The sequence below is a fragment of the Grus americana genome, chromosome 9, assembly GCF_028858705.1.
Source record: "Grus americana isolate bGruAme1 chromosome 9, bGruAme1.mat, whole genome shotgun sequence".
Lineage (NCBI taxonomy): Eukaryota > Metazoa > Chordata > Aves > Gruiformes > Gruidae > Grus > Grus americana.
In genome coordinates, this window is record NC_072860.1 from 24,146,181 (window position 1) to 24,162,690 (window position 16,510).

The 16,510-nt window shown below is 42.1% G+C and overlaps 1 protein-coding gene across 9 annotated transcripts in view; it reads left to right on the plus strand.

The window, feature by feature from the left end:
* Nucleotides 1-12,520, plus strand: part of MECOM (MDS1 and EVI1 complex locus) — a 341,271-nt gene extending 328,751 nt beyond the window's left edge. For all 9 annotated transcript variants that reach the window (XM_054834975.1, XM_054834980.1, XM_054834971.1 and 6 more), the window contains 7 exons: nucleotides 2,487-2,653; nucleotides 4,025-4,102; nucleotides 5,848-6,017; nucleotides 7,113-7,257; nucleotides 9,958-10,194; nucleotides 10,756-10,942; nucleotides 11,895-12,520. In XM_054834975.1, coding sequence (XP_054690950.1) covers nucleotides 2,487-2,653; nucleotides 4,025-4,102; nucleotides 5,848-6,017; nucleotides 7,113-7,257; nucleotides 9,958-10,194; nucleotides 10,756-10,942; nucleotides 11,895-12,029 — 1,119 coding nt within the window. In that variant the 3' untranslated portion in view covers nucleotides 12,030-12,520. The remainder of the gene's footprint in view (nucleotides 1-2,486; nucleotides 2,654-4,024; nucleotides 4,103-5,847; nucleotides 6,018-7,112; nucleotides 7,258-9,957; nucleotides 10,195-10,755; nucleotides 10,943-11,894) is intronic.
* The last annotated feature ends 3,990 nt before the right edge of the window (nucleotides 12,521-16,510 follow it).

Sequence of the window (16,510 nt, forward strand, 5' to 3'; positions counted from 1 at the left end):
AACTACATAGATCAGTCTTTAAAAAAAAAAAACAACAACAAACACCAAACACAATAGTCATTCCTATGGTGAGAAACATATTTTTGGAAAGCGGGTAATACTTTAAAATGATTGGAAGTGCTTGTGTTTCCTCTGAACGAGGGATTTAAGATTAGATGCTGATTTCATACCTGTTTCGGGACTGATGTAATCCTGGAGGCAGTCTCAATTTCTCCTCTGCAAAATCTTGGAAATAAGAACTAAAAAACATAAGCATGACTAAGCCATTTTAAATGTAAAGGGGAAAATAGTTGCTTTAATATATTACTGTAGGGGACCATGTACATGAGAAATGGTGATCCAAAAATGATTTAAAACCACTAGATAATGAAACTGACTTGAATATTAAATATACAGAAATAAAACATTTATTATACTGCTCAATGCCCTTATTATTCTTCAGCATAAATATGTGCTATCATAACCCATGCACTGTCTTGTCACTGCTAATCAGCCCGAAGGCCAAAGGTCATTTTTCATTCAAACCATTTATTTTCCGCAATTGCAAAATAGACAAATGAATTCTTGCAGGGAGCAATTAGAAGGAATTAAAGGCAGTGGAAAGTTTGTTGTAAAAGCTTTAAGAATTAATTCTGACTAAAGAAAAAGATGAAGTCGTATAAGAAGAAATATATGGTAATGTTGAGTTGTATGGGTTGATAATGACATCTCAGTGCCGAGATAGAATTACCTCCTCTCCCAGCAGCATCATCATTACATATCTCATGCCTGTGATCAGTACATGTCAAAATCCTTCATATTGACAAATGTGCTGTCCACTTGCATCTGTGGAGAATGTTTTAGCAGCTGAGTGATTATGAATCAAACCCCAGAGCTTACAGCCCCTACTGCCTCGCAATGCTTTCACATTTGTTGCCTGACAAGTAAATGTATCTTGACTTCCCTCTGAGATTTTTTTTCTCTTTTTTTGCACCATGTTTGATGAAAGACATTTGGCAAATTGGCAGTGGTACCCTGTACATTGCAATTTGTACTCAGCATTAGGAATCTGAGCATGAAATGAGAGGGCAGGCTACAGGCTAAAGGGAAAAAAAAAGCCAACCCAAAGCCAGAGCTAACCAGCATGTGAGTAGTCAGTCCAGGAGACAAACATGCAATTCTGCCCATTAAAATAAGATTAAAAAAACCAAAACAACATATGTGCAATTCTCCCCATTAAAATGAAATTTTAAAATCCCAACAATCAGAGCAGTCTCTTACGGATTTTGAAGAATGGGCTGTAAAGGTGTGCTCAGCTGAGGAGCATTCAGCATCTTGCCTTTCATGTAATTTCCTCCTTTGTTACAAGCAAAGTATTGCACGGGGCTCATGCTGTGGCTTTTATGCTCTGTAGGTGAGATCTTGGGTTCCTTTTTTTTTGTTTGTTTGTTTTGTTTGTGGTGTTATGGAGAGGCAGATGGTTACTCTGACCTGTCAGTAGGATCAGCAGCAGCCTTGAACTCTCCAAGTGACGATGTTTGAGGCTTTGGAGCAGTTTTTCATGCTCAGTACCTGACACCTCAAAGGAAATCATTCTCCAGAAATTATTTAATGCCCACTCCCTGAAAATTAAAGCCCTTTAAGACAGCTAACCAAGAGTGGAGGCATCTCAAAGTGCATAGGATTTACAAGCAACTAAAGGTAGAGCAGGAATATTCAGAAGTTCTAGAAACAGAACGGATAGGCCCCTAACAAGTAGTATAAACACATAGCACCAAACCCACCAAAGCTTCATTTCTTAGGGATTTATCTCATGGTCTTTGACTGTGATGGGCAAGAAGACTGGACTGAATGGTTGGATGTGGCTGGGACATTGATGGAGCCTCTCTGGATCTGGCTTCTTGCAGCCCTTGGTTGAGCTGGAGTGTTCATATGGTTTCCTCTGCAATATTTGTCCTCTGCAGTATTTGTCCTCTGCAAGTCCTTTGAAAAACCCCAAAGTGTAGGAATTCAGTTCTGGTTGGGATCTCTATTTTTTCTGTTGATTTGGTCAAAAATGGCTAATGGTTTCAGTAGATGGGATGCATAGACTCATAGGCACACCCCCACAGAGCATGACTGCGTAAACTGGAATTTTATAGAAGCTGAGGCTTAAAAATAAGAAGAAATGAACACTGGCCAATTTAGATTTTGTGTGGAAGCAGCTTTCCATTACAGCAGTCAGGACAGGAGTTCCGCTCTATGCTGACCTTGCAGAGAAACAGCACCCCACTTAGCAGTTACGGGAGTTATTCCAAGCGGGACAACATCGTGGCCGCCACCTTGCCTAATGTTGTGCCCCATAACTTTTGAGACTGCAACTCTACATTTGTTTGGGGTTTTTTTCCTTTTCCTTTTTTTTTTTAACCTCTTGGCAGTGTATGTTCTTTGTAGTTCGGGTTTCCAGTGAAGGCAGAAAGCTGAAGCAGTATTCACCATGACGGGTTCTGTGCTATCTTCTGTTGCAGATGTCAGCTATAGAAAACATGGCTGAAAAGCTGGAGAGCTTTAGCGCCCTGAAACCGGAGGCCAACGAGCTGATCCAGTCGGTGCCGTCCATGTTCAACTTCCGCGCGCCGCCGAGCGCCCTGCCCGAGACCCTGCTGCGGAAGGGCAAGGAGCGCTACACCTGCAGGTAGCCCCCAGGCCACCCCACGCTGCCCTCCGGGGCTCCCCAGTCCCTCCTGCTCAGATGCTTGATGGGGACCGCAGCGGGTCTTTCAGGGCTCTCTGGGCCCCACGAAACATGGGAAGCGTTGTGCTTTGGGGTTCTTATTTATTAAATTACTGGTGTTATGAAACAAAGAGTTTGCCCTGTATCATACTAGTTTGATAAATGAGGTGGAAACTATTATATAAACAATTCTTTTTTTCCAAATTTTCTCATCACTTTCATATGCATAAGTGTGCTTTCATTATTGATTTTTTTGATCATAAACTACAGACATGTTTTTTCTCAGGCTTCTGGTTTTAATATCCAAAGGGATCAGTGATAAAATACATGACTTATTAGGACTTATGTGTACAGACTTAAAAAAAATAATACAATGAAGATAGTCATTGTACGTGCAGCCAAAATGAATGGGAGCTTTGTTGAGGAGAGTAGAATTAGCTGTGTGGGTATTTTGAAGGCTTATACATCACGTTGTGAAAAATAAATGGGATGTTAAAAGTGAAGGGATGCAATCTTCAAAGTCGTCACGTGGAGCAACCACCACCCTCATGCACTTAAGAGAGTGCTGTGTGTGTGCTCTTTCCCCATGCAAAAATGGGCTGAATGTGATTAATAGAACTGGCCACTTAAAAACTGAATATTAATATGTTACTTGAACAAAGAAGGATAATATTTTTTTTGGCCATTATTGTTCCTGTGACATATTACCAAGTTTGGAGAATGGTTTTTAAATTGCATTGTTTAGGTCTCTATATCATCTCCAGAATGCGCAGGCGTTTGACACTGGCGTATCGGTTTATCTGATCTTTTTGAAAACATGTCACCTTCTTTCAAGACATGTTGTTATAGAAACATACCTTGATGGATTAGGTCTTTGAGTCTTGTCTGCTCCGATCCTATTCAATGCACAGAGTGATGTCACGTTTGCTGACATGTAGAATTGGTTGAAAGGTTTGAAATTTGCTTACCAGGAGGCAGAAATCCAAGGCTTTGATAACAGATTCTCTTGATTCCAAATCTGAACTTGACAGATTATCACCTAGTGAGCTTAGAAAATTTTGGGTGATCTTTAAAACTGGTAAGTTTTCACATATCCCTTGCTTATGCGCAAGGAAAGCTGTTCAGTGCCCGCTATTCCAGTCACATTCTTAGGTGTGTGTGTCTCAATCACTTAGATTTGCCAAATGCTTTTACTGAAATGTCGTTACACTAAAGCAATGCCAATAGTACCATATATTAATGATGCAATTTGGGCTGTGCATCCGGTGCAACTCAAACTGGGACGAAGCCATTGAAGGCTGCATTGTCTTATCAAACCTTTTCTTATCACAGATACTGTGGCAAGATTTTCCCGAGATCTGCAAACCTAACTCGTCACCTGAGGACGCACACTGGAGAGCAGCCCTATAGGTACCGCGAACTCCTACCCATGTCTGTGGTGCGGATAAATGAATAAAGCAAGGGAATGAGTGATCAACAGTGTTGCTTGGCCAGCCCATTGGTGACCCACCGTTGCGTTTTGGTCTCAGATAGGGTTTTTTATGCTCATCTAGACAAGGGCGGCTGCATTTGATGCTACAGCATTGGAGCTGCAGAGATGGGGGAAGGTTTTGGTCCTACTTCATTAAGTTCTTTTGGCGTAGGCAGCCACCCAGGCACCATCCGCGAGTTCTGCCTTTGCCTCGCGGGGTAGCTGGCACTTCTGAACCAGCATGGTTGAAGCGATTTTCAGTAGGGCTCACGGTCATATTTTCCCTTGCAAAAATGGGGGGTTTTTGTAAGAGCTCTGCGGTGTTATTTGCAGCCTAAAGTTGGGTGTTTCATCAATCATCTGATTTCTGAAAGGTCCCACTTGCAAAAGCGTTATTGTATTTATTTGTTTCCTGTCTAATCTGGATCCTTTCTGAGGTCTGCTTAACCAAAACCCATGTGGGTGTACTCTCTTGTTGATAAGAATATGTATGTGATATTGTATCCAGGACAGTCACATGCAGAAACGTGTATAGAAGCCTCACCTTATTGAAAATGAAAGACTAATTTAAATCAACTGGAAAGAAGCCAGTTCGTGTTCCAGTAAAACAAATGCACCGATTTCTGCATTTTATGAGCTGTAAAGAGCAGAGTAAGCTCATTGTTTGTGAGGAAACAATATGTTTTTTGCCTCTACTCTCTTTGGGAAATGAGATTCACATCTAATTTTATTGAAGGAAGGTCTTGATGCATGTTATACCCATCCACTACATAAAAGCCCCAAGCAATTAGTAGCATAATGGACGATTTCAGCACTAAAAAAAAAAAAATTGACATCCGTGACAAGCGTAAGAGAAGCACGGGAGAAGTAAAAGATTGAAAAACTAAAGTGGTGAAGACTGTTGGCTAGTTGCCAGGTAGAGAATTTGGAATAGTTATAGTATGACTTAGTAATGGCTTAAAGAGCAATACAGTAAAGGCTTTAGGGACTCCAAATCGCTACAGAGTATGAAAATTGATGCCTCTGGTACCAGAGTGATAGACTAAACTACTCACATTGGCACAGTATTAAAGGTTGGGATTGTTTATTGCTGGTTTTTGCAAGATAACCAAATTTCCTCTGGGATTAGCAATCGAGCAAGCTAATTCCTCAAGAAAAGATTTAATCACACAGTATAATTTAGAATAGGAAAAGAAATAGCCCTTTTTACCTTATTTGAGTGTTAGAAGAGATCTGTTTCATGTTTTTTCCAAAAGTGTTTAATTGTATTGTATTGGCAGCACATGAAACAATAGAGTTATTGCTCTACTGTTTTCAAACTTCCCAACTTTGCGTGCAACAGTTTTAAAAACATGGGAATCAATTACCCTAGCTAATTTGATGCCATTAACTCTGAAATATTATGTTTATTCCTAAATGCAGTATTTAAAATATAAAGCCTAATGTGAATTAAAGCTAAAAACCCCACCATAGAAGTGACATCTCCATTCCAAGAGCACAGCTCTCCAGTTATTCAGCCAAAACTTGTCTTTATTTCAGAGAGGGTTTTACCTCAATAGTGACCAAGGACCTGCAGTTGGGTACTGAGGCTGAGCCCAGACGGTGCTTCATGCCTCTTAGGACAAATTTTACATTTCCAGCTACTAACAAACCCTTTTCTACCCACCTGTTTTTGTTTTTTTAGATGCAAATACTGTGACAGGTCCTTTAGCATATCTTCTAACCTGCAGAGACATGTCCGTAACATCCACAATAAAGAGAAGCCATTCAAGTGTCACTTGTGTGACAGGTGTTTTGGTCAACAAACCAATCTTGACAGACATCTAAAAAAGCACGAGAATGGGAACATGTCTGGTATGTATGCCTTTTCCCTCTCCAGCGTGCCCTACGTCCCGCCAGCATTCATATACAGGGACCTCACATTCACTTTCACTACTACTGTGTGTCAGTAGGCACCGGAGCTCTGCGCCGTCTGCTCCGATGAGTGGGTTTTTGGAAAATATGTAAGTGCCTAAGCTCTGCTGACATTTAAAGTGCTTTGAAAATCCCAGCATAAACTCTACCCCTGTATAACTTAATACCACTGGATGATGCCTTTTCTTTTGGTTTTAATTAAGCCAACCACAGCATTTTGAGAACAGACTGGGAAAATTGGTTTAATCCCATCTCCGCAATCACTTGGCTCTCGATAGGAGTCCTAGATTTAGAGTCTCAGGGGGCACTCTAAAAGATTTTCTTGGCACCCTCTAAAATATTCCCACTGTCAGGAGCTGAAAAGCGCTAGCTATTACGGAGGTAATGGTGCCTCCCAAGCCCCAAAGCAAATCGGTCACCGCACAGCAGCAGCAAAGGCAGCGGCAGGTAGTGGATGTCATTGGTCTGGTTTAGGTATCTGCAGGGTTTAATAAAAACCCTGCCTGCAGTCTTTTCACTCTATGTTTTGCTCCACTGGAAATAGCCAGGTACCTGCAGCGAATGCAGAGCTGTCTGTTCCCTGATGCACAAAGACGTCTGTCACTGGTCTCGCAGTGCTAATGAACCTGGGTCATTGCGTCAATGGCTGCTCCATATTTTAAGCAAGTCTGCATAATTAGTAGCTAAAATGAAGTTCCATTTGCTCAGTTCAGCCATTGGTCTAGCCCAGTTGTTGACTGACGGTCTTGGAGTCGCAAGGGAACAGGGGGGAGATGTTGAAATAGATACTTGGCAAAACCAATTAGAAACCATGGAAATGGCACCCAGCATGCAAGCAGTCATTTTGGCTGGAAACCACCTTTGCCCGTGGATAATAATACTTCCCTTCCAATTAGTGGTTTTACAGCTGATCGATCACTATGACAAACTTTTCTGGGTCTCATCCATTTTAGCCATCGTTTCAATTTCAATTTGATGTAAATGGTTAAATATAGAAAACGGAGCAACAGCAGAAGTCCTCTATTTTGCTTTAAGGTACTGCAACATCTTCACCTCACTCAGAACTGGAAAGCACAGGGGCAATCCTAGATGACAAGGAAGACTCTTACTTCACAGAAATTAGGAATTTTATTGGGAACAGCAACCACAACAATCAATCCCCCCGAAACTCAGAGGAGAGGTAAGTTGTGACTGATCTGCCTTCAAAAGGTGCCACTCTTCCTTTACCAGATTAAACCTCATTTTTCACTTTTGATGAGTTATTTTAGCAGTCTGGTTGCTTCAGTGTTCACCTTGGTGTCTTATGAAAAGAAGTGTGTTGATTCCTTCCCCATGAGCACATTCCCAGTGGCAGATGCTGAACAGAAGGTTCATCTACAACACGTTTCTCCTTGTGTCAGGAGCTCTCAGTTTCAAGTTCCCATCGTTGATTTAAGTCTATGGAAAAATTCCCTCATTTTACATTGACGTCAGCACAGGTGAATTCTACATCATCCTGTGGCTAAATGTAGAGAGCCCTATGATTTAAATGCAGTTTAAATGTGTAATTAATAAAGTAGACTAAGCTAAATCCTTGGATCAAATGAAAGGTCCTTTCCTGTAAGTAACTCAATCCCAAGAAAGATGCTGACTAGCAAGAAATCCGGGAGGCCATGGGTAGGTGTTGGTAGTTCACACTGCTCCAGCACGGGAGAGACTTTTTCCTACTAAGATTTATTAAGTATACGAGTGTTTCAGTTCTTCTGAACTAACAGAAGAGAGACCACTTCTAAATATTTTCAGCTAATAAAAATACAGCTAAGAAGAAAAGACTGTAGCGTGGATACGCACATCAGCTATCCGTAGTTCTTTGAGACTGGTTTTGCATTATGCATTATTTATGCTTTTGAATTGGCATTACATTAGCAGCATCAAAAATTTCTTACTGTTGGTGACAAACTTCACTGTCTTCTCAATTTCCAGATGCCTTTGTGAAGGGATGAAAATGGTGGACATAACACAATTTCCACGAAAGTATTGGATTAAGTGATTACATGCATATTCAAATTTCATTCCATCTTGATTGGCAGTGAGGGCTTGGGATTTTTTCTTTGCACATCTGGTCTCAACATGTCCTCCGACAGGAAGTCAGCAAAGTGAAAAGGTTGCTGGGTTGTGCAGTGTTTCCTTTCTAAATTTGGCACTTCAGACTGCTCTTGATGGATATTTTATCCCTGGCAAATTGCTGCATTTGAAGGCATAATTAGAGAATCTGTTTTCTTAATCACATGGCTTTTGTTACTTTGGTTGTAGTCCATCTCCCTTTCATTTCTAGCAGCCTCAATTGAGCATAACAAGCAAGTTGGCAGCCCAAACTGTGCTCAACAATTTCTTATTTCTGCCTATTTAAATAAAAGATGATAAAGAGATATTGCTCTGAGTATCTTAGAGGGGGGTGGCTGCTTCAGCTCTTTTGACTTTGCACAGCCTCATATTTTTTGATACTGTGATATAAACAGACCATTCCCTAGTTTGTTTTTTTTTTAATTGCAATGCTAAACTCGTGACGATCAGCTTGAATTTTCTCAGAAAATAGATGAAACTATTACGTTTAGGAAAATGATGCTGTTGTTGTCTAAGAAACTAGCTTTCACTTGCATATGCTCCATAACAAAGCGTATCTGTTAACAACAGCATGTCAAACATTAAATACCAAATATGCTGCTAGGGCTCATCCTTATCTTGCTCAGACTTTTGGTATATTCCATATTGTCCCGCACAGTTTGAAGCACACGGAGTCTGAAGCAAACTGCGGGCGGACAATAAAGTTTCCATTTTTGTAACTGTATTCCTGGAAGAGTAAGGACCTTTTGCACAATGAGAACAATAGATGAATCAAGGCCTCTGTGCTACGTAACGCAGTGGAGCAGATACGCTGGTAGCGTGAATTCATATGGCTCCACCGAGTTCAGCCCTTTTACACCACTAGTACCTCTGGCCGTGGATTTGTCGAAGCGGCGGTGCCAAATTTCTTTAGCTCTCATTTAATGCGGCGGACACGACGCAGCTGGGGATGCTCAGAATCCTGCAGGGTTGAGGCCGTTGGCAAACGAGCCCCTACATCAGGGTGGTATTACGTCCTTGATAAAATCCCGTAGGAAGTAGTTAAGTCATTGTCTGAAAGGTAAAGAGAATGCAGTAACAGTGAGTAGACCAAATGGTTTTCCATTTGTGTATTGCTATAATTACTCATTTAATAAGAATAAATGCTCTTAAAATGCTGTATGACCTTTCTTTTCATTGCTTCTTACCCTACAAATCAGTCAATAATGTAGTTCAGCGTGGAGGCAATATTGCAGACCACTCTCAGGTCTTCAGCTGAAGTCCCTTAGCTTCCCATGTATGTAATCCATACTTTCAGCAAAGTAGTATGGCTTCCAAATGGGTGGTAGTGTGCAAAATTAACTATGCATGTAATTTTGACTTTAAAACTCTGAATGCAGTATTGGATGTCATTTTTGAAAATGCCGGATCTGATTTTCAGAGTTTCTTGGCCCCTACTGCTTCTGTTAAAAGGCAGTGAGTTGTTTTGCCCAGACTACATGTATGATTGAAAACATGAGATGAAATAATGCGTGAGAAAATTTGGAATGGATATCTGAGCATACCTCTGCTTGAACAGTAGTTTCAGCAGGATAACAGGAAAGTCCCATGCTGATGGTACTGTAACGTCCCACTGATTTTTGAGTGGAATTTTCTCAATACTGCCTAAACATCCAAAGCTAAACAAGATATAAAATACAGAAATCACTTTATTCTGCTGGGACAGATCCTTTTCAGATTTGCTTCCGTTTCGTAACTGATTTGTGATTATTGCTTTGGTTTGTTTCCGTACTTTCAGAATGAATGGCAGCCACTTTAAGGATGAAAAAGCCATGGTAGCCAGCCAGAACTCAGATTTGCTGGATGACGAAGAGGCAGAAGATGAAGTAATGATGGACGAAGAAGATGAAGAGAGCGAAATTGCAGGGAAAGCAGTCAAAGAGCCTGTTACAAGTGACATGCACGAGGGGACCCCGGAGGAGGATTACGAGGAAACGAGTACTTTGGACATGAACTGCAAAGCTTCCCCTGGCAGGTTGGTTCCTTCCGAGTATTGGTGCTCCCGATACATGAAATAAAAACAATAAACCATACAAGAGTGCCAGCACCAAACTGTGTGCCGTGGGAACCCATCCAAAGTAGCCAGCTTCCCAGTTACGATAGCAACGTGCGTCTGTGTTTGGGTCAATACCAGCCCTGTTTTCAGTCTCTTCATGCAATCTGTAGCCCTTAAGAGGAAAAATAACTGTGCTCTGGGAGCTATTGTCAGGTTCTGGGTGAGACAGGAAATGTTCATGGGAGAGACGTTATCTGCTCCATAACCTGACCTGGATCTCCCGTTAATGGTCTTGTGAAAGGCTGTGGAGACACCAGGAGAGAGAAGACCTCTCCCTCCCCTGCTCCGGTTGCCCACCCTCTCATCTTTTAGAAAAGAAAGGGGAATTTCTCCTATTTCAGGATCACAATTCCACAGGGCCAGGTGGTTTATGAACATAAAAAAAGGGGGAAATTGCTCAGATGTGTAAACCTGAGAGGACGAGGGAACGCAGAGAGGATTGTTTAATTGATGTTTAAAACCTCCGTGGTGTTTTTGTAGGTATAAAGAGGAGGAGTATAATAAGACTGGACTTTCGGCTTTGGACCACATAAGGCACTTCACGGATAGCCTCAAAATGAGGAAAATGGAAGAAAATCAATGTAGTGAAGCTGAATTGGCAGCTTTCAATACTTCCCAGCTGCCAGAGGACCTAAAACAACCGTTGTACAGGAAATCCAAATCCCAGGTAAAAGCTTAACTCAGTTAAAATGTTATTGTCGCCAAATACCCAAAGGATTAAACCGTTAGTGTGTGGCAGGCAGGGTCGGTTCAGCTTTGTCAGACAGGGCTGAGCTCCACGTCCGCAAACCTCAGCCTGCCCCAACCTCCCCCTGCGCTCCCGCTGCACCCGGGAGACACGGCAGGGTGCTCCGGTCCCTGAGAACGGAGGTTTTTCTTACTTTTTTGCTATTTTTGTTCCTGTCTGCCACCCACAGAAATGCCCTGATAAGAAATAGTCCCACTCTGCTTTCAAACAGCCGGCGCAGTCACACTGATGCCGTGGAGTTTAGCTGCAGCCTCGCAGGGATGTGACTCAATCTTCTGGCTGGCTTGGCTTTGGGTATTTTTTTTTTTAAAGTCTGTTGGATGTTGGTGCCTCTAGGTCCTCAGCATGTGTTTAAAACAGCAATAACTAGACAGATACCCTAGTGCTAGCTCTTGAAATTTTTTTGAACATCAATTAATATGGGTATTTTTAGCCCCTTTAAAAGATTCTTGTTTTAAAAACTGCAGAATATACCTGTAGAAAAGGTCAGCAAAGAAAGAGGACTGTGGTATTTGGTGAAATACAGGACCAGCCAAGGGATAATGTGATTCCTCAGGCTCCTGAAAAGAGCCTCCTGTGCCAAGAATCTGAAGGCAAAGGAGACTCTGGGACCTTGTCTATTTTCAAAAGTTTCTCAGAGCTTCGTGAAGCCAGATGAAAGCAGAAATTATTACTGCTATTAGGGAGTCAGAAGTGTCAGTGAAAAGGTTGACAGTGGTTTTACCTAATGCGCTTTGATATTTTTTAAATAAGTTGGGAACAGCAGTTGCAGCCTAAATGATGCCCTAACTGCGTAAGGGTGGCACGGGTCCAAGCTCAGATCCGCGCCACTGGATCATGACCTCTTTGTCCTCCTTCTTTCCCCGTCCAGGCGTACGCGATGATGCTCTCTCTCTCCGACAAGGACTCCCTTCATTCTGCATCCCACAATTCTCCCAACATGTGGCACAGTATGGCGAGAGCCGCTGCAGAATCCAGCGCCATTCAATCCATCAGTCACGTATGACATTGTGAAGTCTTACCGAGAATGGGACCAAGTCCAAACCAGTAGCATGGCTCTTTCATATATGACTATTTAAAAGACTGCTGAGCAGAATGCCTTATAAATCTGCAGGGTCACTCATTTAAAGTCCGGTGACCTTAAACTGAATAATTTTAAAAAGAAAGAAACTATTTATTCTCAATATTTTGTTTTGCACAGCAAAGGCAGCTGCTGACTTCTGGAGGATCAATGCGACTTAAAAAAAAAAAAAAAGTTTCAGTGGATTATGTAAAAGGAGGCCGGGAAAAAGTGTCTTCCAGTTCACCCGGCTTTGAGGGGCAGGGGCAGAAGGGTTAAGACTGCATTGATACACACATGGGCACTCCTTTAAAGTAGGAACTGAATTGATTTTCTTTTTGTATAAGATAGTTTGACACAGGATTGGGAACAGTTGCTTTTATGTACAAATCTCTTCATTAAAGCTTTATGCATTTTAGCCCTTCAAAGAAAGAAAATAGTTCTATCAAATGCACACTATCCATCGTAAATGTAGAAAGAAGTACCAGGGAATATTTTGTTCTCTCCGTAATTCTTTTGCCTTCTCAACTGCATTGTTAAAAAAAAAAGGAAAAACGAGAAAAAAGAAAGGAAAAAAAAGAACTCTGAGAAACAATACATAAGAGGCTTGTGTATATTGTAAACTATGAATGTTCACTACTCCAAGAAGCTAAATCATCCAGATAATTCCGTGAAAGCACCGCGTTCATCGACAGCACCACTAATTCAAATCATTGTAAGGAGATTTTAATTTTTGACAATCATGTCACTATTTTGTTGTATTGTTTCCTTTCCCCCCTACCCTCTAATTTCTTCTTTGTGTTGTGTGTACCATGTATTTATTTGTTGGCAAACGATTGTTTGTTGATTAAAATAGCACTGTTCCTATAACAAACAGCACTGCTCCAGTCCCCCACTGCGTTACGATGTAAGGCACCCATGTACTTCAAAAAAAGTGAGGTGAACTGATCTGTGTATATGGGAGTGCAAAACAGTGTTTGAAATTTTCTTACATTCCTCTTTTATTTTATTTTTGCCTTTTAATGAACTAAATAACTAATAGATGCGACTTAGGTTTTTTTTGTAATACAGTAAATTGATTCAATTGTATAAACAGTTATAATTTCTTCATGAAAGCATGATTCTTCTGATTAAAAAACTGTACCCAATATTTTATGCTGGTTGTCTGCGAGCTTGTGTGATGTTATGTTCATGTTAATCCTATTTGTAAGATGAAGTGTTCCAAATTTATGTTTTAAAAAAAATAAATAAATAACGGAAGGTATTCAGTTATTTTTTGGGGGTTTTTTTTGGCCTTTAGTGAGGGACCAGATTTATTTTTCCTTTTGTTTATAATCTCATTTTGAAATAATCGGCAAGTTGAGGTACTTTCTTTAAATGCTTTGTACAATGTAACTGTTACGCATTTCAGTACATTACTATGGGAGGATCAACTTAAAAAAAAAAAATAAAGAACTACAAAACTGAAGGGATCTTTTTCCTTATTGTCTTGTTTTTGTCTGGGTCAGGGCAAAACCGGCATATTTAATCTGCAGCCTGGGGGGCAAGGCCCGTGTCTGTGGGGTCATAGGATAAGGGTAACCGGAGGATGGGGCACTGCAAAGCGTCCCGGCCTCGGTCACGCAATTCAGATCCCAGCCCAGAATCTCTGAAGAGACCATCGGAGGGGTTTAGATCAGTCCTTCAGTCCTTTAACTTTCAGAACGCTACCTTGGAAAAGAGAAATATTTCACTCATTTTACAGGAGTGCAAGGTCGCCTTCGAACGCTGCTGTGGAGCCTTGAGCCGGGGCCGGTGATGCACGATACTGCTGCTCACGGGGACAGCGTCGGGAAGCGGTGGTTTGGCTGGCTAATAGCAAAGCAGTCGCTTGCCGGAACAACACAAATCCATAGCTGAGAAGCTAAATGGAGGTGTGACTGCCTGAAATGAGCCCTTAGAGTCTAAAAGGAAAAAAAGATAATATTTTAGTTTGAGTGTTCCCTTTGAAATCGGGTCCAAAGCCCTACTTCTTCTGGACAACTTGCAGAGCGGTGGGAGCTGAAATGTCCAGGAAAAGTCAGCGCTGGCCCAGGCGATGCAGATTTTCCTGCTCTTCCCATCAGCAGAGAGGGACTGAGGCAGCTCTGAGGGGGACCGTGGGATGTCCCTGCCTGCCACCCCCAGCTCGGTCTTTGCAGCTACTGCACAGGGCCGTGCTTCAGGTTTAAGTGACTCAAAAGTGAACGTAGCACGCTGTGGAGGCGTCTCGTGCAGTGGGACCAGGGGTTGCTGTCACCAGATGCAAGCAAGCTAACAAGAGCAAGCAAGGAGGGACCGCAGCGCTGGGTGTCAGTAACCCAGAGCAGTTAGTAACAAACTGCATATTAAATGCAGCACCGTCCGGGTGGGAACGGCACATTTAGGCAATATGATTTGCAGGAGGTTTGGTTAAATCTGGCTCCGCTGGAGCCAAAAGTATCTCCAAAGACGGAGACCTTGTCTCCAGGCCAAAGGCAAGGGGTGCTCCTCTCAGCCTGTTGCAGTACACAGACCTCCTGTAGCTCACCAGATCCCTAATTTACATTTCAAAATAACCTGTATGTCCGATTCCCATCTTCAGCCCAGCTACGGATTGACTTGTTTTATAAGCACCATGTAGCAATGGGCATTGGCAGGGCTGAATCCAAACCCAGGGAGGACAGGCACGGGCTGCCTTTCGTTTGCACTTACAGCTCCTGAGCCTCATGCACAGGCTGGTGGCAAGTTGAGACCTACAGGATGGTGGTTTTCGTGCAGGAAACCTAAACGACACCTGGGGCGGGAAAGAAAAAAAAAAAAGGAAAAAAAGAGTCCTGTGTGCATGTTCTTGTACTCACTTCACTGGCCTGAGCCAATGGTCAGGTACCTGCAGATAATTGCATAAATAGGCTATTATTTTTGGTGCAGTTAAAGTCACCGTGAAACTTGGTTTTAGGTTTCTGCCAAATAAAGAGAACAAATAGATTAATCAAGTCAAGTTTATCTGCAAACAACTTTCCAGATCGTTTTCCCCTTTAATTTGATGCAATGACAGCTCTTATCAGCTCTGCCCTCATCTGCCCTAGATGAAAGGGCTTTTGGGAGGTGGAGAAAGGGTGGGACCGTTTCCCCTGGGTTTAATGTTCTGGGTTATGGTAGCACACATATAACTATCAGGGAAAGCACTCCTTGCGCCAAGCCATAAGGTTAGTTTAACCTGCACTTAGCCAGGTTTATTGACCATCCGGGAGCGGCTAACACCATCTCGTCAAATGCCCCGGGACGAGGTTTCCGTTGAGAGCCTTGAGCTTCGTATGTTCATCTCAAAGTATCTCACCCAGCAGCACTGCCTGCGGGGTGCAATGACCAGAGGGGGAACATATCAACATATCACAAGGGGTCCTCCAACTCCATGTAGACACTTTACCATGACTTTGATTTTCATTGTCTTTTCTCAATGGCAGTTATTCACCCAGAGAAATAGCTGAAAAACAGACCCAGATTTGATTAGCCATCTCATCCCCCAAATAAACAAAACTGGATAGTTTTTGCATTTGTGCCATACTCTCCCTGATGGACCACACAGATGCACTTGTCCAGATGCAAACAGATTGCTGAGGGAGGACGAACATTTCTGACCTTCTGCTACAATGATATATTTTTTTCTTTTAGAAAATAATTTCGATACTTTTTCAAAAAAAACCCCTTCAGGTTATTTCAGCAGCATCCTACTGTTCACCCCACTGTAGTAGTTTTCCATAAGTCAACAAATCATTCCCATGTGATACAGTAGACTTACTAGACGAAGGAGCTGCATATTACTGCCTCAGTTCCTATCTACAGAACATAACAAAGCAGCAGCATGACAAGATGATTAATCAATATTTCACCCTGGCCCACATCCTCGACACCACTACGGGTCCGAGTCGCTGTTCCCGTGTCAGCCCTGCTGTTTTACTGTGTTAATAGCCGCATTTGCGGAGTAATGGGAGGGGAAGTTATTATAAAAATATTTGTGAGGCTGCTTTTGCTCAGTGGTTCAGTTTGGCCCGTTGCTCCATGCTTGTCTTGAACTTTAAAACTTTCTGTCAGCTCCCTCTTGCTCAGGCGTACGGAGAATTGCTGCAAACTCCTGGATCATTTCGACGCACTCTGCTGCCTTCCAGCTATATTAAGTCTCATTTGTGGTTTTGCTGGTCAGTCATATAATGGCGTGGAAAAGCTAGTTCATTTTAAAGATGCTTCCAGTAATGATTTAACCAAAACAAAGGCATCGAGCACCAAACAGAAGACCCTTTCTCCATGTCAGGGACTGTATATCTTGCCAGGGCTCCAGTTATAAGAAAAATGTATTCTGCAGCCTGCCAAAACCATCCTCTTTCCCATCCCATCGAACGTCTGTGTAGGTTTGTGAGTGTACCTAGTCT